The sequence below is a fragment of the Anas platyrhynchos genome, chromosome 4 (genome assembly GCF_047663525.1).
Source record: "Anas platyrhynchos isolate ZD024472 breed Pekin duck chromosome 4, IASCAAS_PekinDuck_T2T, whole genome shotgun sequence".
NCBI classification, from domain to species: Eukaryota; Metazoa; Chordata; class Aves; order Anseriformes; family Anatidae; genus Anas; species Anas platyrhynchos.
The window spans coordinates 68,775,781-68,796,545 of record NC_092590.1 but is presented as its reverse complement, the minus strand read 5'-3'; the positions used below and the strand labels follow the sequence as shown (position 1 = coordinate 68,796,545).

At 36.9% G+C, this 20,765-nt stretch overlaps 1 protein-coding gene across 13 annotated transcripts in view; it reads left to right on the top strand.

Moving 5' to 3' along the window:
• The window catches only part of ABLIM2 (actin binding LIM protein family member 2), a 138,753-nt gene that overhangs the window by 47,168 nt on the left and 70,820 nt on the right, over nt 1–20,765 (top strand). For all 13 annotated transcript variants that reach the window (XM_038177903.2, XM_038177909.2, XM_038177901.2 and 10 more), the window contains exons 3-6: nt 4,843–5,026; nt 14,473–14,588; nt 19,001–19,127; nt 20,611–20,704. In XM_038177903.2, coding sequence (XP_038033831.2) covers nt 4,843–5,026; nt 14,473–14,588; nt 19,001–19,127; nt 20,611–20,704 — 521 coding nt within the window. The remainder of the gene's footprint in view (nt 1–4,842; nt 5,027–14,472; nt 14,589–19,000; nt 19,128–20,610; nt 20,705–20,765) is intronic.

Genomic DNA, 20,765 nt, shown 5'->3' with positions numbered 1-20,765 from the left:
CCCATTCATGAATAAATACTGATTTTGCAGAGAGTAGCACCTCTGTCCACTGTCACATAAGTGGTGTCTGTTATGGACACGTGCTAAAATAAGATACTAAGGAAGGATACAAAGGAAAGGCCAAAAGCTCATTCTGCTTAGTTTTCTGTGTAAAAAAAAAAAATAATAATAAAAATAATATATATATTAATAGACTTTCTTGAATAGCTGTTTTGCTTATAGCTAATCAGTTTAGAGGAAACTCCTAGAAGTACTGATGACCATTTTCAAGAATTGAGATTAGGGCGACAAATGTGGCATCAATAAATACCTATTAAAAATTACTTTAAATTTCTTAGAATGATAAGACACTGAAAAAAAATATTAAAAGTGATGTTACTGGTACAGAAAAAAAACTGCTGTGTGATGGCTAAGCCTGTTTGAAAAATTTTCCTCCCAGCTTTTTTTCTGTGACTTATCTTACAACGTATCTTACAACGTACCTGATGTTTTTGCCTGAAAAGCCTTTTTTCATCTAAAAGCAAAAATTAAAAAAAAAAAAAAATAAATCTTTAGTATTGCACCTGTAAGATTGCTTCAGACGGAATCTTCGCAAGCTGTGTTTTTACTGACATAAAAACAGCTGAGTTTATAAAAAAAAAATATTCGAGGAAGTTATAATACTCTTCCATAAAAATGTTAGTGTAATAAACTGAATCATTAGTTGCACTGATGTGCACTGATGAGGTAATAGCCTTGCTGAGTGGAAGAGGTTATCAAATCTCCAAAGAAAAATACGTATCTTGGCCAGTAGTGGCAATTCAATTTGTTACAGATCTAATTCGTTCCAAATAAATTTTTGCTATAACCTATTTATGTCAGTGTATTTCTACTACTGTATTACACAGAAACTAGTATTATCCCTTCCTATGCACTTTCCATTGTAAGCATAGCATTCAAGAACTTGACATTTTGTCATTATTGGGGAACAGTTGAATAAAGCTGTTCAGGTTTTTCTTATATTATAACATTCATTAAGTGCTGATTTATGGAGGGCGACAGATGCATCTGCTTAATTAAGAAAAAGCATTAAATGAAAGGAATGTATTTTAAAATGTTGATATGTGTATTCCATGAATATATTGGATATAATATATAATAAGGTACACAATCCCCAAGATATTTAATATATATAGATTTATAAACATGTATTTATAATTACCTCCTAACTCATCTCACACTTCATGCTTTTTATTATTCTGTGATATTTCTTACCCTTAAAAATAGTCTCTTTAAGCTAACATTTCAATCAATCACACCTCATAATCCCTTTTTAATATTGCTCAGACTTAATACCAAAGCTGTAGAGATCTGAGGCCTTTTTTCCTTTCTTTTTTTTTTTTTCTTCCATACTTACTGGTTTGCTGTTCCAAAACCACTTTCCTGTGATGGTTAGAAACACTTCTATTAATTTCCTCCCTTGTTCTTGTGGCAACATTCTCACTGGGTGTAAATACCTCTTAATCTTTTCTTTAAACTCAATCTGTTTCAACCTTGATTTTATGTTTAGATATTAGTTGTTTTCTAGGGTTTTGCTAGATTTTGCTTTGGTAGGCTAAACAAGCTAAGTTCTGCCTTTCTCTTAAAATAGGCTTTCTTTTTTTCATGTCATCCTGATAGCCATCCTTACACCTGCTCTGGTGTGAATCAGTCTTTTGTGAAAATAACAGAGCAATTTATACCCTATGTGCTAGATGAGGTCTCACAAGGTATAGTGCCTCCAATACTCACTAGCTCTGTGGGACCTACTTGGCACAGTGCATCTAAAGCATTAATGACTTGTAGTTCTCTGATTGCCAGTATTTGCAAGTTTTTTCTTTCCTTCTGCCACTCAGAAAGGATTTTTGTTGTTCATGTTTGCATGGAAGACATTTCACTTTGTGTCCTGAAAATAAATCCCTGCTCCACATCTCAAGACATCCAGCCCCCCCTACTATCATGATCCTCTCCTTTGCATTAGTGCAAAGGGATGTGGAGTAATACCCAACATGCCAAGGTAATTTTAACCTCTGTGGCAGTGATAGGAAAGGCAAATAGTTTCAGGGTGAGACAGAGTCCCATCTAATGATAGTGGCAGGGCTGTCATGACAGAGCCTGTTGTGACCCATGTCAGCAAGGCAAACATCGGTTTGTGTTTTCTGCACAAACAAGTGAGTAGCAGGTGAGTAATGGTAAGAGTGCAAGACAGAGTAGTGACAGATGATTTATCACAATCTCCTCATCATCTCCTTGTTTTGGAAGCCAAGCTCCAAGTTGCTTTTAGATGGTGCAGGCAAAAATGTCTAAGTCAGTTCCTGTCCTGCATCTCCTGCCAAGCTTGGTCTGTGAGTGGCTGCGGTAGAGGCCTGAGGGGTGCTGCTCACCTGGTGAGGGTGAAGGTGCAACGGGCAGTTAAAGCTTTGTGGAGCGTTACAAACATCCACCTCATTCTCCAGACAGCTGCTTCTTCATTGTGCATTTTTTATGATTTTGTATAAAATCTGTCTTTACTTTTTGCCAAAACATCTCTGTTTATGCTGAAATCTTGTCTTCATAGTTCAGATGGCTATAGTAACTAGTAATCTTATGATATAATCTTGCCCAAAACAGTTCTTGGTGGCTTTTTCCAGTTGCACTGTAGAAAGATATGCCACTGCTGGCATAAAGAAGTACTCAATAGGGAAGCAACCTCTCCCTGCTCCTTTCAAAAACATAATTATGTCCTTTAATTTTCTTTATTTATGACCCACTCAGCAAGCTTAATCACTATCTAATACAATTTAGAACTATCACATCATTAATATCATCTCAGCGTGCTGCTCATCCTCATCTTAAATCCATAGCTGATTTGTGTTTTTGTCACACCAGTACATACCTGGGCAAATACATCAACAAAGAAACCCGTAACACTTAGCAAGTCTTGTGAAGAGTTTGTACAAAAAGTGTGTCATTACTAAAAATTAGACCAAAGGCTAATGGTGAAGAAGAAAAATGTTAATGCATACATCTTAAGCCTGTGAAATAAAGCACATGAACAATGTACTACTGCAATATGAATCATCTAACCTATTGTTGTTGATGTTATATAACACAATATAACTGGAATTATTTTGGTCTATAAGCCAAGGAAAGGTTAATTAAGAAGGTTAATTAACCCAGGTTCTTTGGTTCTTATTCATATACTAATACGTTTTCAGCATTATTGTTGTTTTCTGTCATGTAGCGGTTAGGGACATCTCCAGGGAGGAAGAATGAAATTTAGATGCCCACTCAGACTTTAAAGAGGGCCTTGAGTCCAGGCCTCTTGTGCCACAGTCTCTAGCTATTAAGCAAGATGATTAAAAAAAATAATAATAAAATAAATAAATAAAACATGACTGGATATGATTTTGAATGAAAACAACAGGATGCTATGCTTTCTAGGATTTTCTGTGTTGTGGGTATGTTACTCTGTTACTCTGTGCCTCAAGCATGCTTACTGGACTCGTTTCTCACTGTTTACATACAAAACATCTGATTCTGGCCATGATGCAATCAGGTCTTGGTGTGAAAAGGGAGCTTTACTTTTAAATAACATTGTCTGTGGACTCTGGTACCTAAGCAGGAATCTTACTCTGGAACATTTTTGACATTTAAGTACTCCCACAGTTTTGGGACAGAGGCACTGAACATCTTTGCAGCATGTAGTACATGGAACCCAAATGTGATAAGCAACATTTCCACTCATCTGCATGCTGCATCCATGTAGTGACACTGTCACAGTCTGCTCTGCTACACATCTCAGACTCATTTGACTGTAAGCACGGTTTGCTGCTGGAAGCACTTCCCAACGTGCACATCCCCAGGAGCAGAAGACCATAGTAACATGTATTATGCTGTGACTTAGAATAAGAGAAGTGCAGTGCAGAATCACCATTTTCAATTTCAGTTGTTGTAAATCAGTTTGATAGGTTTTCAAGGATCTGGGTCAGTATGGATGAAGATCATCTCCTGCATCCCTGTCTACTTCTGTGTGACTTCAGCCGCACAGAAGAGAAAGAGAGAGTCTGTTGTCTCTCTCTTCTCCTATTTTATAATCTCAAAATGCCAGTTTAGCACAAGGCCTGGTGCAATATAGAAAGCCTCTTGAAAACTCTCACAAATATTTGGTTAATCTACTTCAACCCTTTCCTACAGCTTCAGCTTTAAAACTATAGATCAACAGATAGGATTAAAAACTGTACTTTTGCCAGGAGCAGATGGTTCTGGAGATTTCTATTCATGCTTGGTGTGTGACGTTTATCAGGTAAACCTAAGATCTATTTTAAAAGATTTTGTAAACTGTAACAAAAGTTTACAGCAGTTGCCATGCACACCAAACCCTGAGTTTAAGGGGAGAATTATTTTATCCACTTTTGTGTCCAGGAAGAATATCAAGCAATTGTAGAGTAAAATCAGAGACATTTACTTGTAACATAGGTGCTTTGGATTATGAAGGTTTACATCCTTTATGAATTTCCTTTAACCTATTAAATATAAGTGTGAGTATTGTTTATGCCAGCCCTGTACCTGACTATTAAAGACTTAACTCTGTACTAGCAGCATCTACACTGATGTTAGTATTTTTACAAGGAATAAATCTGAACTATTGGTGTAAAAATGCATCACTGATGTAATTTACTACAAAAGCAGTGCTTTTCAGATGCCAAACTGTTCTGTGACCATAAGCCCATGTATTGAACTGCTAAAATACTCCACGAGGAACCCTACTGATCAACATCATCTTAAAAAGAGAGTTTTCCTTTTTCAGCCTTCTGAGTCTGCCTTTTTTTTTTCTTCCTGCAGCTTGTGGATGTGACCTGGCTCAAGGAGGATTTTTTGTGAGACAGGGAGACTACATCTGTACTTTGGACTACCAGAGACTCTATGGTACACGGTGCTTCAGTTGTGATGAGTTCATTGAGGGAGAAGTGGTCTCAGCACTGGGCAAAACATATCACCCAGACTGTTTTGTGTGTGCTGTGTGCAGGTATGTGTTCTCTCAAGTTTTATTTCATTTAAAAAATAGATTTTGAAGGACCAATGCCAGGCATTCAAACTTCTAACATGTACGTGTATATATATAGATATATATAGAAAGATATATAAAATCTGTTTTCTATTATCTACTCCTTAAAAATAGCAGATTTTTAAAAAATCCAAATTGTGAGTACATCATTTGATTTTTAATGCTTTCTCTATTTTATGGTATTTTATATATGAGGCTTTCAAGGTACTTCACAAACTGCCACTGCATCTACAGTCAATCATTTTCCCCCAAATGTTGTCTTATTTCTCTGGTGTCTTTTGTATTCTGTTGACTGAAGTTACACAGGATTCAGAAACCATTGACTGAGTCTGAGGCAAGCCAAATGTATACAGTACGAATAGACTTAAATTGAAATATCACAGTGCTGCTTCCCAGAAACTACAGTAGTCATTTAAAATAGGACAGAAAGGTCCCAGTCTCACAGACACTGAGGTATGTGTTGGATTTCACCAAGATTCTCCCACAGGAGCGCGTAGGTGACAAGTGACACAGCATACAGGTTGTCCCCTCCCTGAGCAGCCTGGTGGAGTTCACTGGGATAATTTCCTGATAAAATCCCACATTCAAAGAGAAAGCATAGGCTTTGTTGCTGTGAGTAACGGGGCACTGAGGCATCACATTATAGATGCCATGCCATGTCCAGATAATTGTGCAGCTCTGACATCCTCCTGTGCTCATACAGAAACAGGACTTGCTTCAAATTCCAGAACAGCCATGCTTTGTGGCAGGATGTCTGTGTAGCCTGAATATATCAATTGCAGAAATAATTAAATAGCCACATTAAGGGGAAGTCTCCAAGACTGACAGGCCTTTGTTAGATTAAATTATGTCTGTTCAGGTTTTGCCATGATTAGCAGGAGATTTTTCCTTTTGTATAGTTTAAACAAACATGAGGAGTGAAGATAACAAATAAGTCTAAATATACGTGTATATTTAATAGGAGGTAGAATGGTTTACATGGTTATTTGTGACACTCATGAGTTAAAAGCTGACTGTACGTGCTCTACCTGCAGCTTGTCAGTATTACAGCTCATCTGCAAAGCAGCACAGGTAATTCTTGGTACCTTTCTTAGCAGTAGTACCTTCTTGTAAAGTGAGGTACTTCTTCAGCTAAGAGAATAAAAACACATCAATTCTACTTTCCTGCTAAGTGCGGTGACATCCTCAGCCACACAACTAGGGCTTAGCACTGGGGCCTAATTTATGTGCCTGTGTGTTACTGTACTTAGAAACTTGTTAAATCACACAGGTTTCAGTCAGGCTGTTGCTAAACTAATCTCTTGCTGTATTTAGTCAGTCCTTCAGCTGATAGTAGGGAGCTTTGTGGTACAATTTGTCTCCTTTCCCTGGAAATTCAGAACAAGCTTCCATATGACTAAATTAGTTAAGTACCTAACAATTCAGGTGAGCTGAATTGCAATACAGAGAAGATACTCACAGGAAAATGCTACAAATATCACAGGTAGTGTAGACATGCCAAACCTAGGTTACAATTTTAAACATAAAGTTTCTGATACAATATTATTTCATATAAAAAAAAATAAAAATCAGAGATGTTCCCTAACTTTCATGTGTAACTAAATTATTGGATTAAAAGCTGTTGTACTGATAAAGTTTCTAATTGCTGCTGTCTAAACCTTCATTAGAAAGACACAGATATGCTTCTGTTGCTTTCCTTAGAAGGACACACAAATTCATATTGTCTTCATCAGAGCCGACTAACGTCCAGCTGACTTGCAGGATTCAATTTGTGCCTCCTAGGGGGGTTGTAACACTGACTTGTGGTGTAGATCAACAGAAGAATACTATCATCTGTTTATATTAAAAACACCAGACCAGGTTCTTAACTGCTTTAAATCATCCTTGCTTCAATTATGCTAGTCTTTGTAAGCCAAACGTAATTCATGCTTTTTATGGGAAATAGTGTCTGATCTAAACATCATCAGCATTTATTTTATTGAGTGGTATCCTCAGCAAAATTCAGGTGGGTAGACTGTAAATACATGTGGTTTAAACTGACATACAGTTAGGTTATGTTTTGTGTGTGTGTGTGTGTTTTTCATTAAATAAATAAAAATAAATCATTAAATTAAAAAAAGGGGGGGGGGGGCGTGGGAAGCCCCAGAGACATTTGATTAGGGGTACAAAATTGCAAAGCACATTTCCTTGGCCTTTTCTTTAGAGGAAAGGGTCTGGAGTACCATTTGTGTCCTTATTTATTACAGATGGGCAGAAACGTTAAATAATGGACCAAAAGCACACCATCTTAGGCAGCTGGCTGATCACACAAATTGTGTCTGACATTGCCTATTGCAGCTGGACTTTAATGTGGGCTCTTTCTTAGAAGTCTGACTTCTAGAACAGTGGTGGCTGCCCTTCCTGCTCTAATGGAAACCAAGCATGGCTCTTACCAACTTCAGCTGCAAAAGAAAACATTGACAGCAGAAGGCACTTGGTGCTTATGAGAAGGGTCTTAAGCATATTGCAGGATTGTTAAGGACTAAATGAGCACTTTTGTACTTTTGTAACCTACATTTCTGTAGCTGGTGAAGAAACTGTTGCTGCATTGAGTAGTAAACCAGTGACACTAGCAACTCTTTTTTTTTTTTCTTGTTTTCACAGAATCTCTTGATTTGAACAGAAACTGGTAGGAAGTGTGTCTGGCTTCAGACAGTAAAATCAGTGAGAAAATGTAATGTACACACAGCTAGCTGGAGCAGTGGGGAAAATGCAAATAACATAGCTCCAATCAGTTTCTGGAGCTATTGACATTACTACTTTTGAATGCCATGTGACCCAGTGTCACACAAAAGAGCTGTATTCCCTCTTGCCATCTGCACTGTGTTGATAAGCTGCTGCACTGCTCTGTGAAAAAGCTTGTGTCAGAAACCCAAATCTTCCCTGAGGCATCCATTGGGACTTGGATGTTCTTGTTCCCTCAGCTGCCAAAATCTGAAGTGAAAAAATTCATTATCAATGAGAAAAACTGACTGTTAAAAATACAACATAACCTAGTGTCCAATATGCATTGATCCTAAAAAAATTCAGGTTTGATTTGCATGTTTGCTCTGCTGGCATAGTTTGAGGGCTTAGCTCCTTCTCCAAATGCTGAGTGTAACTATTTGCAGCTGTCATGTATTGTGATGATATTGCCTAAAACCAGGAAAGCCTAGAATGACAATGTAGATTGAAAAACATTGCAGATTAACTTCTTACTCTGAACTCCCAGGAAGGGGTAAGCAGTCCTGTTCTTACATTTTCATTAACTGGAAGTGGCTGTGTCCTTCTGAGGGCTGCCAGAGACATCTCCTCTGAAAGGTCTCATATCAGTAAAAGTGAAATAAAAAGAGGGAGATAATTAAGGCTATCTCTATCAAGAGGAGCTGAGTTTTATTAACATTGTTCTCATAATTCTTATATGGTGATCAGAGACCATCATGGCTGACTGGAGCAGCTTGTGTACGGGAAGGCCAGGAAATAGTGTTCAAAAAGCAATGGGAAATCATTACCTGTGATGATAAAAAAAATACTTTTTAAAATGGAATTTTCATGAGAAATCTTAATGTGATAATAAGTTATATAGATATATTAATCATATGTAAGATATATAGTTAAACTATACATAGTATCACTGAAATCCAACACAGTGTCTGACATGCTATGTGTGCATAGGGCATCAGTCTAGGTTTTGGTAATATGGGTTAATATAATTAAATAAGTTTGGGATAGGAGTTATTTATTCACCCAGTTGGATGAGTGTATGTAAACGTCATCCCTAAACTTTCACAACTCTTATAATTAGTTATAAACATTTTTTTTGTGTGTGTGACACGTAAAAGATGAATAGGGAACAATTTGACACTTAGGTGTGTGATAAATTAGCATGACTGTTTTGGGTTAATGTCCACACAGCTTCATGTTTGCTTTACAGAATTTGACTATCCAAGTTCTGTGTTTCATCTGAATTTAGAAAGTTTTCTCTTGAAACAATGTATTGGTAGAAGTAGAATATGTGCCCAGAGGTGAATGATATGGGTAGAGGTAAGAGGTACAGTTATCTACTCTTCAAGGGGCTTGTGCCAAATCTGTTTCTAACACTTCTCTCAATCCATTTATATTTCTGTTATCTTCAAGAACATAACTAACTGTAGCCAAGCAGTTGAATGTAAAAATTCAGAAAACTGAAAACTTTGTTGAAAAAAAAATGTGTTTCTTTATAGCCCTATATAACACTGCTATTTCTAGTGAGAATTTATTGGCTTTTGTATATGTATGACTTAAGAAATTAAGACAATACTGAAAATTAGAAGTTAATTCAGTTCATTCTGGAATGTAGCAATTATGTCACACTTTGAATATGCTAAACCTTGAATATGCTAAACCTTTTTAATTACTCACTTTTTTAATGCTGCTGAAATTTGGAAGAGTTTGTTCCCACTTAAGCAGCACTGGGTATTTAATAAAGCATCTCATAAAGCAGACTTCTTCATCTGGATGTTGACACGAAAACTTTGAAATCAGACTGAGTATTCTTCTTGGGATTTTGATTGTAAAACGAATGCATTTATCAATATAAGGTGCTTCCTGGACGAAGGACTCTTATTGACCTGCTCTTCAGATTCATGCATGGAGTGTACCAATAGCCTAGGCTCATGGAAGGGACCTATGGAGGTCCTGTGGTAAAGACCCTGGCTCAAAGCTGGTCCAGATTGGTCAGGGTGCTGAGGCCATTGTCCAGTCACATTTTAAGTATGTCCAAAAATTGAGATTCCACAGTCTTTGGATAGCCTGTTGTAGTGTTTGAACACATTCAGGGTATGATTTTTTTAACCTTATACTGAGTTGGCATTTCCCATGTTCTGGCTTATGTCTGCTGCCTCATGTCCTTCCACTCTGTACCTCTGAGAAGAGTCTGACTCCAGCTTCGTATACACACTATCAGGTAGTTTTAGACAGCAGTAAGATCTCCCCTGAGCATTTTAAGGCTGAACTATTCCATCTATTTCAGCCTCTCCATGTGCATCCTGTGCTCCAGCTCTAGGCCTAGCCACCTCCACTGACCTGCTTCCAGTATATCAATGTCTGTCTTGTCCTGAGGAGACCAAAACTGGGTGCACGACTTCAGATTCAGTCTCTCAGGTGATGAACAGAAGGAAAGATCACTTCCCTCATCCTGCTGACTGCACTAATGCAGCCCAGGATGTGGATGACATTCTTTGCTGCAAGGACTTTGCTGCTGACTCATATTCAATACAATGTCCACCAAGACTGACACATCTTTTTATGCAAAATCTTTTTAAGCTGCTTCCCAGCTGATGAACCCACAGCATGTACCGATGCATAGGATTGTTCTTCCCCAGGTGCAGCTTAGCTTTTGCCCTTGTTGAACTTCATGAAGACAATAGATGCAAGTAATGTTCACTTTGTCTCATCGACTTTAGCATCCTGGGTCAAATTCATCCCTCTGGAGCAACCTTGAGGAATGTGAATGTACCAGGTACAAATTAGAGCACAATATGATCCTGTAGGTCCTCAGGTTACATTCTGGCATTACACTGACCCAGTGTAACTGCAGGCTGCTACTGAAACGCATAGCTTTGCTCTCCCCACGTTCCTGATCATATGCTTCTGTTAGTTTTCTTATATCAAATTTAATTGACTGTTCAACCATGCAGTCAGATCAGCAACTTAAAGAACAGAAAGCTATCAGTCTGCTCTGGAAAAAATGAACATCTTCTATTTGGCCCAGAATGTTTGAATGACTTGCCCTCAGCTGCATAGGCTGAGTGCATGTACAAGACAAAGGCCAGACCTTTAAGTGTCAGCACACAGTTACTCTGGGTTAGGCTGGTGGTGTTTTGATGTTTTACAATATAATTTTTTTGGTCATCTCCAGTCATCACCAACTTTACAAATATTGTAGGCAGGTGGATAAAACAAAATTCACGGGGACATAAGTCATAAAATATGTAGCTTACAAGACACTTCAGAGAACTGCTTTAAAGATACTCTTAATTCACATCTTAAAAATAGATTAACCAACTGTGAAAATCACACTGAATATTTTTTAAAGGGATGTGTAGCTAATTAAAACCCATACCTAGCAATGTTCAGGGAGTAGCTGGTTGTGACATGTCATTATATTCAAAGGCAGATATGCTGCTCTTAACCTACAATGCTATATATAGTCCTGCTCACAAGTTAAAGATCTCAGAAACTGAAACCTTGTTAACTGTCTGTTATCACCTTCTGTTGTGCCTTCACTTGTACTGGCATTGAAATCCTGGAGTGGGGCTGCTTGTGAAATGGAGAGGTCAGATGTTACAAAAATGCTCTCAAGTGTATGGTGTATGAATTTTGTATTCCCAGTGAATGAGATAGCGGAGCAAATGCCACCATTTAATTATGAGTTTAGAAAACTAGACAGTTGCTGGTCAGGCCCTACTGCCCACACTGAAGCAGCAAGACATACAAATCTGCCTTTGGGGGGATAACCTCCAAGGAGGATTTCCCAACTTTTATAGAGCAAGGTATCTTGCAAACGTGGAAAACTTAATACAGAAGTAAATTTATTGCCCTTTCCCCTCTGAATGAAAGGGCATGGTTACTAAACTTTCAGAAAATAAAGCAAATGGGATAATAAAGCCCCCCACACCTTCCCCCTGAACTAGACTCTGTGGCTTGTTGTGGTACATGTGAGCATTGGCATATTTTGTGGGTGTTATCTACCATCTGTGTCTTTGTGCCATAGGAGGTCAGTTATTCTATTAGTCTCTTCTAGCTTTAATTGCATTTGCTTTCAGATTGCCGTAGATGAATTAGTTTAAAGTGATTGGTCCCTGCTTCTGCTTTACTTCAGGTTTGGTGCATCTGTTTCAGATGGCTTCTATGTTCAGATGGATTATTGTCAAGCAAATTAAAAAAAAAATAAAAAATCAACTTTTCCCTCCGAATACTTCTCCTAATGTAATAGATACAAGAATGCTTAGTAGTAGCTATACTTCTTCAAAGATGTAAGTTATTCATGGCTTCTATGCCATCATTATCCCTAGGACTATAAATACTGCAAAGAGTTTTGTTTTATTGAGACCTCACATGATAGTCCAATTGGCTCACTAGCTGATTCCCAGCCTTATTCCCATTACAGAATATGGCAAACCATAATGGTTGGTAACATCCTGCCCAGGGAATTCAAACATTCGTAAGAACAAAAGGTATTGGGGTAATTGTTTGACAGTGTAGTTGCATGATTGTATCTGTGGAACAAGTTACTTTTCTGTGGGGTTTTAATTTACAGCAGATTACCAGTGGTCGTGGTAAATCTACGTGGATCTGCTAATCAAAGTGAAATTTCTTCCTAAAAACATGTAGGAGGTTTATTACGAGCTCTGGTCTCAGTCCTGGAACAGTTGAAGTTCCTTGCCTTGTACCTTTCAAAGTGAATGAATAGTGCTTGGTTTTAGACTTGGTTTTGTAATATCTTATTAAAATGAACATATGATTAAATGGTGTCTTTCACATTGGCAGTAGAAAGCTAGTAGAGCACTTGAATTATATCACTCCACTGTTGAGACATTTTGGGGGTAATCAGGGGTAATTTTTATTCAAATCACTCTATGTTCATTTGAATTCTGCTTTGGACCAGATGACCTCCAGAGGTCCATTCCAACCTCAACAGTTCTGTGATGTTCATGAAACTCTTTTATTCTAGATATTAGAAGGCTTTGTGACTTCAAGCAATATAAAAATCCATTGTGAATAATAACATTGACCCATAAAGAACATTTTATATATGTAACACAGGAGCTTGCTGTTGTTGCATTGCTGCAAGATGGGACAGACTCACTGCTCACTGAAGTAGTTTGGCTCCATCACACTCTGCCTGCTATAATGGTGGCAGTGTTTTCTTCTTCTAATCAGTTTATGGAGTAAAATCAATCATAGAAAATATTCTGTTGAACAGGTGGAAATGTAGCACTCCCTTATCTGTACTGGCATGGTTTTGGGACTCTATCAGAATCACACATGGACTATTTAGTTGAATGAAAGAACAAGACAATTTTAAAGGCTATTTCCATAAAATATTATTCCTTAGCTTAATGTAAGTAAGAAAGAAGGAAGCAAATATTTGGAGTATTAAGTCATCAACAGATGACAAGCAAAATCTATTACCAGCTTTCCAAAGATATAACGGTAATTAAACTGTGTGTGTCCTCATATTTTTTTAAGTGTTGCCCATGGTCCAAAATGGATGACATTGCTGAACGGTTATCTAGCTGGTTTTAAATGTATTTTAGTAACCATATTTACAAAGGATAGCATAGCTTTTGTTCTCTTTTGAAGTACTTAATTTTTTCATTTAGATGCAACGCAAATGTAAAATAAGCTACTCTCAGACAGTTTAGAGAGCAAAATAATGTTTGTACATACCAAGAAGTATCTGTGTGTCTTGTAGCAAAGACAATCTCTTCTTTAGTATAAATCTGATAGCTTCTGTGGGGGAATGTCATGCAGATTTTTAATTAAATGTTAATGAATTAATCTGGTCAGATACATTTCACAAGGAGGCAGAAGGTCTGCCTTATTTTTATGCCCTACTTAAGCCATATTTTGATAGCTCACTTGGGATTTAGTTGAGCTTTGAGTAGAGTGAAATGTGCTTCTAAACCCTACCATCCTTTGCTGAATTATACAGCGATTTGTCCATCTGGTCTTCTTATAAAGAGAAAAAAACTTCGTGTTTCTGTACATGGACAAGAAAGCTCATGGCAGAAAGCTTGTTGTTTTAAGGACACTGATAAAAAGGAAAGATTTAATTAAGTGTAAGGAGAGCTGTTCTTGGATAGAACAAACAAGTGATGTAGATGCTTCTGTTTTTGTAAGAAGGATGTGTTTTCTCCGATGAGAGTCCACTAATATTTGCTTTCTGTATAAATGGATTAAGTGAAGGACTTTTATATGATCCAAGTTGGGAGGACAAATGCTGTCATCTTTAAGGTATAAAATCATCACCCACTGGCATCATTTTCTTAATAACAGCTGCATTTGCTGGTACTTGCTCCCTGTAATTCCAATTTTATTTTCATTCCATAGCTGATCCTGTTAATGACCAACCATTGCTGATACCACATTTCTTATATATGCAAGAATTTGGACTTGAGTGCTCGGTGTCTTTTTGTACCTCTTGATATAAGTAGCTGTAACATCAGCATTTGCAAATGTCCCTTTGATACTTTAGCCTACAAGTGTCTGAGAAATGGGGAATGAGAAATGGACAAGTAGAGAAAAATCAACTAGAGTAATAGGCAGTACCTTTACGGAAAGACATTTCATTTCAATAAAGGTGTGAGAATGTAACCCATATGCTTTTGTTTCCTCTGTTTTAGGCTGCCTTTTCCCGCAGGTGACCGGGTAACTTTTAATGGGAAAGAGTGCATCTGCCAGAAATGTTCCCTGCCCCCTTCCAGCAGTACTGGCTCCTTCCCAGTACAGAACTTGCGAAGTAAGTGGGGAGTTGTGCTGTTTTCTGTTGTTACTTTCTAGCCTGCACATGCTTAAAGAACAAATTTTACACTAAAATCTGTAACTGGAGTTTTTACTACTACACTGCATAAAAGCTGTCAACAAATCCAGTGTAGTCGTATGAAGAAATACATGGCAATTTTCTGAGAAAGTCTGATTTTTAAAATGAAACACAAATGGTGCCAATGTAGACTTAATAATACACAGAACCTCTCAGAACATTAGTTTAAAACTGGAGTAAATCAAAATATTTGAAAGAAGGCGTAATATAAATGTTAATATTTTTGAGAGTTTAATCCAACTCCAGCTAAAATAAAATCCAACATGAGATTTAGTCATTTGTATGTTTTCCAGGATTGATTTAGAAATATCAGTGGCACAGTTGCATGTCTAAATACTGCACAGGAAGGGTTAAAGTATGCAATGTAATCAAGGGGACTTCTATTAGAAGATACATACACTACAGAGAAGTATGATTGTTTCATAGCACATTTTTTGCAACTGAACTGAGGTTTCATAGATTAGCATTGCTGCTCTGAATTCTGTCACTGTGCCCATTCGTTCATGAGCAGCTACCACACAAAAAGAGTAATCAAACAGCAACAGCAATTTAATTAAATGATGAATACAGAAATATTTTTAATGACTATCACATCAAGCTGAATTTAGTATGACTGAGGAAAAACCACCTAGATTGCTTATCTTTGTATGTAAAGAATCCAGCTCGCTTTAGGGAGAAATCTCCCTCCCCCGCCCCTTTTTTTTCCCCACCATTTTTTTCCCCACAGCTCTCCCTTTATAGAAATTTTCACCATCTCGTTTTTTTCCCCACAGCTCTCCCTTTACAGAAATTTTCACCATCTCGTTTTTTCTGTTTGTCAGCAAAAGCTGCTGTGTAAATGCAGTGTGAGACTCTATGCTGACTCCTTTCTTGCTACTGCTATTCTCTTTAGAGGAGGCAATACGTGTCTCTTTTAGGTGCTTTCCCTTGTCACTTATTCTGGAGACAGATCATCCTCAGCCTTGAATCTAATCCGTTTTGTCTGGCTGAATGTGCAGACCCATACTATATGGCTTTTAATTGCCTGTCTCTTTTTCTTATGGGAAAACTGCCTTTGACTTTAATGGAAATGATTTGCCTGGTTGATTACTGACAGAAGAAGTTCATTTGATTATCTATGATACAGAATCCTTTAATGTACTTAAATTCTTTCTTTGTCCACACACACATGTCACAGAGACTGCTTCCTGTGTTGTATTTCCCCAGTTCACCTAGTTGCCTTCACCATGCCTCCCCAGTGCACAGCTACTACAGCTCCTTACCTGCAGACCCTTTGCAAACCCCATGCCTCAAAGAGAATGAGTCCTGGAAGCACGTCTTTATGGCAAAACAGGACCTTTGAAAACAAAAGTTTGGCTTTTCTCCAAATAAAACCTCAAACACATGCAAGTATTTAAACCTCAAATACAGGTCTGCTTTAAGTCTCATTAGAAAATGAGAAAATCTTTCTACAGGTTTCAGTGGAATTGGGTAAGAGCTGTGGTTCAAGAATATCTTTAATATCTGCCACGCTATGTCCATTCTTGTCTTTTTCTTACTCCAGTGCCCCAGTTTCTTGCAGTGCTGCTGCAGGGCAACATCTTCTGATTTCAAGGTAACATGCAGCACTCAGAAGCTGCAAAGCTTAAGGGCCTCAGGAAATTGGTTTGCAATGGTGTGGGAAACAGAGCTTTGAGGGATTAAGGGGAAACACTGCAGACACAAATGCATGTAAGTGTGTTTGTGTATAAGTAGCTGGATACATAAGTCTGGCAAATGATGATATGCAGGAAATTAACCAAATAGCTAAAAGAATAAGAACGAACTTGGACAATATTCAGAAAATAATGCAATATGTAAAAGAGAAATATGTAATAACATCTGTTTTTCAATCACTTGCTAACCCTTAGGCTAGAGCCAGCATTTCAGGAATAAACAAGCAGTGACAAAGACAACTCAGTGTCAATGACATCATGGTTGAAGTGCAAAATTGAAAGTCCAGAATGGTTGTCTGGAGCTACTCTATGTATTACATAATGCAATAAATAGCATTAGTATCTTCCTGTTTTAATAACAGTCTTCTTGGAAAAGAACTTCATGTTTTAAACAAACAATTCTTTTTATGAAAGAACAGTAGTGCACAAAAACATGCGTCCTCAAGCAAGCTGAGTAAAGGACTGAGTAATATGTGTTGAACGACTGTTAACATGGTTTTACTCTTGCCTCTGAATCCCTGATATGTGCTATGTATGCTATTTGTTAGTCTATTTATCTCTGAATTGAGCTTAAGAATGCTTTGAGGAGATGTCTTAGGACTTACTGATCTCCCAGCATGACAGCCCCCTCTGACCACATCCTCTGTTTTTGTCTTCGCCGTTTAGTTTTGAACTCTTCTATACATTACATTTAGAATAAATGAAGAATGTGAAATACTTGCTTTTTGCCCGAGCCCCATAATTTCTTATGATTATATACATGCCTACCTACCTCTGTTATTAAGTTTATAAAACACTATCTGTGAAAACCCCTTGTGGCAGTGATGATGCTGAAAGAGTACTTGGAGAAAAATATCAATAGGTAGCAACAAATTGGTGTGTTCTGCAGAGTTATTGGTTGAGATTAGGTGAGTCACCAAAGGATGCTACACCCAAGACAGGAAGACAAGGGCATCACATCAATAGGCAGTGTTGGCATAGCAACCACAATATTTGTTTTTACTTATCTGGAATTTAACAAAGAAAACAGCACCCCCAGAATGCTGCATTTCTGCACACCCAAGCTTAAGCAATATGAAAGGCAAATGACATCTCAACACACTGTTGTATTAAGTTTGTGAAATAAGCTTTCAACTAGAGAGATTAAATTAGATTACCAGATAAACCCCTGGTGCATGGGAGATCACAAACAAATTTCTGATTGCAGTTTAAATATAGATACTGAAGTTTTTACTGTCTTGTGGGACTAAATGTAGGCACACACCCAAATGTTCTCTTTTATTAGCAAAAATTCAAATGTTCTGATCTGTTCTGCACACACTTTTATGCTGGTCTCGTTTCCACATATTGGTGTTCTACAGAGTGATATTAAAGAGACATGATATAACTCCCTTAAACTATTCCAAATCCACTAAAGGAAAATAAGAACTATCCTTTATTGTTTTGTGCTCAGAAATTAAACATTTACAACTGCACTAACAGAGTGTCTCATTAGGGTCATGTAATCAACTAAATAGAATCCTAAATCACAAAGTTTTTAAGAGCACTGTTTAAATCTTTTAATGAGATCCTATGTTTGGAGCACTTTCTTAATAACTAGATAAATCTTTGTTGGTGGTGGTGGTGGTGGTTGTTGGTTTTTTTTAATGCTTTTGTGTATCTTTCTCTTCCATGTAAGATGGTTTCTTTTTTCTCCTCTGGCATCTTTAACTGACTCTTTAATGTGTCATTCAGGTTTTGTCTTTTCTCTAGCAAACTGTTGGTATATATGAAGAATTCCTCCAAAAATATATATATTTTCAGATTAGATCATACAAATCAGAAAGATTACTCTGTTGTTGATACTAGAATCAGTATCAATCAAAAGCATCCATCTTTTTTTTTTTTCTTAAAAATAAATAAATACATAAATAAATACAAAAGTCTTATCTTCAATTACAGTTCCTGGGCAGTAAAGCAGTACTTCACGTGCAGCCTGTTTAATCGATTTAGCTTAGGCTATATTATCCAGTTACAGCATGGCTTGCTTTTAAGTTTTCTTAGAACTTTTTGGAGCTTTATATAAGTGAGTTTCTATAAATAATGTCTTTACAGCCAGCCATCACTTTCGCATGTTGCATATCCAATGTCACTATGATTCAGGAATTTCTAATGCCTCTTACGTTTTGGTATACTTTTCGTGGTTGCAGAAATTGCACATCAGAATTTCAGCTTACTTTTTTTCCAAAGTTGCAAAAAGTATTTTGAAACATTAGCCAACTGTCAGACCTGGAATAAAGTCTTATAAAAAGAATCAGTTATTTGTTTTAGTCTTGTAACTTTTAGGTCTTTATTTATTTATTTAGGACTGATTTTCTATACTTTCAATCAGCAACATTTCCTTTTTACATATTTTTTTAAACAGATTGTAAAGAAATTGCAATAAAACCAAAGTTATTAGGAAACCTAAGTTAGTAGGGTTGTTTGTTGAATGATTTGTTGTCATCTAGGATATTACAACAGGACCACAGTAGCAAGCTTTAGAGAATGCACAAGCTGTTACTAGGACAGCAGTGGATTCATGTACTGCAGTGATGTGTATCGTTGCTTGTGCATGTAAAGCATGTGATGCACTCATACTGGATTTTTCTCTTGCAGATTGTGGAGGCTGTGGTTCAGAAATAAAAAATGGGCAGTCATTGGTTGCCTTGGACAAACACTGGCATTTGGGCTGTTTTAAGTGCAATACATGTGGCAAGCTACTGAATGCAGAGTACATCAGCAAGTAAGTTGAGGGGGGGAGCTCAAAGCATTTTCCCTTGTTTTCAGCAGTACAATGATAGCAAATGATTAATTCAGTGTTGTATATCCTTTACTTTGTGTTTATCAATGGTTTTAGAGGTATTAAAGATTCACAATCTATCTATGTTAAAAGCAAAGAAAAACAAGTAGAAGTAGAATTTGTCCATTTACCTGGTATTGGTTAAAAAAAAAAAAAAAAAAAGCAATTATACTAAAAGCAATTATACTAAAGGTGGAGTATGCTTTAAAGCTGTGCAGATATGCCCTTAATTTTCTGTTAGCTTTTGCTCTATGCAGTGCTGTAATGTGAATAATGTTTCCATGTGTTTCACATAAGCAAAAAAATTCTCTAAATGTTCATTAAAGAGGCATGTATCAGACTTTTTTGCACTACTCCAGACCCTCATGCCATCAGACTTGGACTGAATTTGATGACAGCAGTGAGAGTCAGCACAAAACACAGACACAGACAAAGTCTCATGTCAGCACTCATATCAGTCTGATGAGATACAGGGCTTTCACTGGCCAACACAACTGGGATTAATTTCTCCTTTGGAGAAGTGTGTTGATATGATGAAATTTTCCTAAACAGCTAACAACCACCAGCACCCAGAGATTCATAGGTAATGGGATTATGGGATTTCACAGCCAATGTCCCACTGGCTTTCAACAATTTTCTGGGTTTAGATTAATACAAGTTAATTTTGGAGCATGAACCAGAGACCAAGAAAACAATACTTTAAAAAAGGGTGTTCCTAAACATGGTTTTGCATTATCTCAAATCCTACATTATTCTGCTGTATTTTGGTACATTTTGTTTGGTTTTGTTTGTTTTTTTTTTCTATTTGTTAAGAAAAAAAATGTTTTAAATATATAGCTACTGTGAAATCCTCTCTTTAAAAGAAAGCTAAATTCAAAACAAAACTGAATAGAAAAAAACATCCTTTCTTCAACAGATAATTGATATTATCACAATAATATCAATTATTGTGATAACTTATACGTTAGTCCATTCCAGTTGATACGCTATAAAATTAATACTTATTTTTCTCCTGGAAAAAGTCCAATAAAACTGTGCCTCTGCTAATAAATCCACCTTATCGTTGCCTCTTTTAGCATATTATGCAGCAATGCACCAAACAGATTTAACTATGTTTAATTTGCACTTCACACAAGAGAACAGTCTCCAGTTTCTTCTAAAGCAATTATTTTTCATTCCACTGTTTAGTGATCTAAATGCAAAATTTTGAAAAATTGTGATATAAATGCAGAATTAACAGATGGGTTAATTTCAGTGAAGTAGACCGAGTTCCTTGATTCCAACTTTTTAGGAAAAAACAGCTAAGACTCCCATTTGTATTATTCATACTTTTAAATTGTAATTGTTAACATATTTTAGCTGTATAATCCTCCAGAATACCTGTAAGCCTATGTAAAGCTCTGTGTTGCCTGTCCTTCTTCCCTAGAGATGGCATTCCATATTGTGAAACAGACTATCATGCAAAGTTTGGTATCAGATGTGACAATTGTGAAAAGTATATCACAGGAAGAGTGCTCGAGGTAAGGAGAATCTGTCATTTGAACAAATCTCAAGTATGCAAAGAGACTTGCTCTTTTCCAC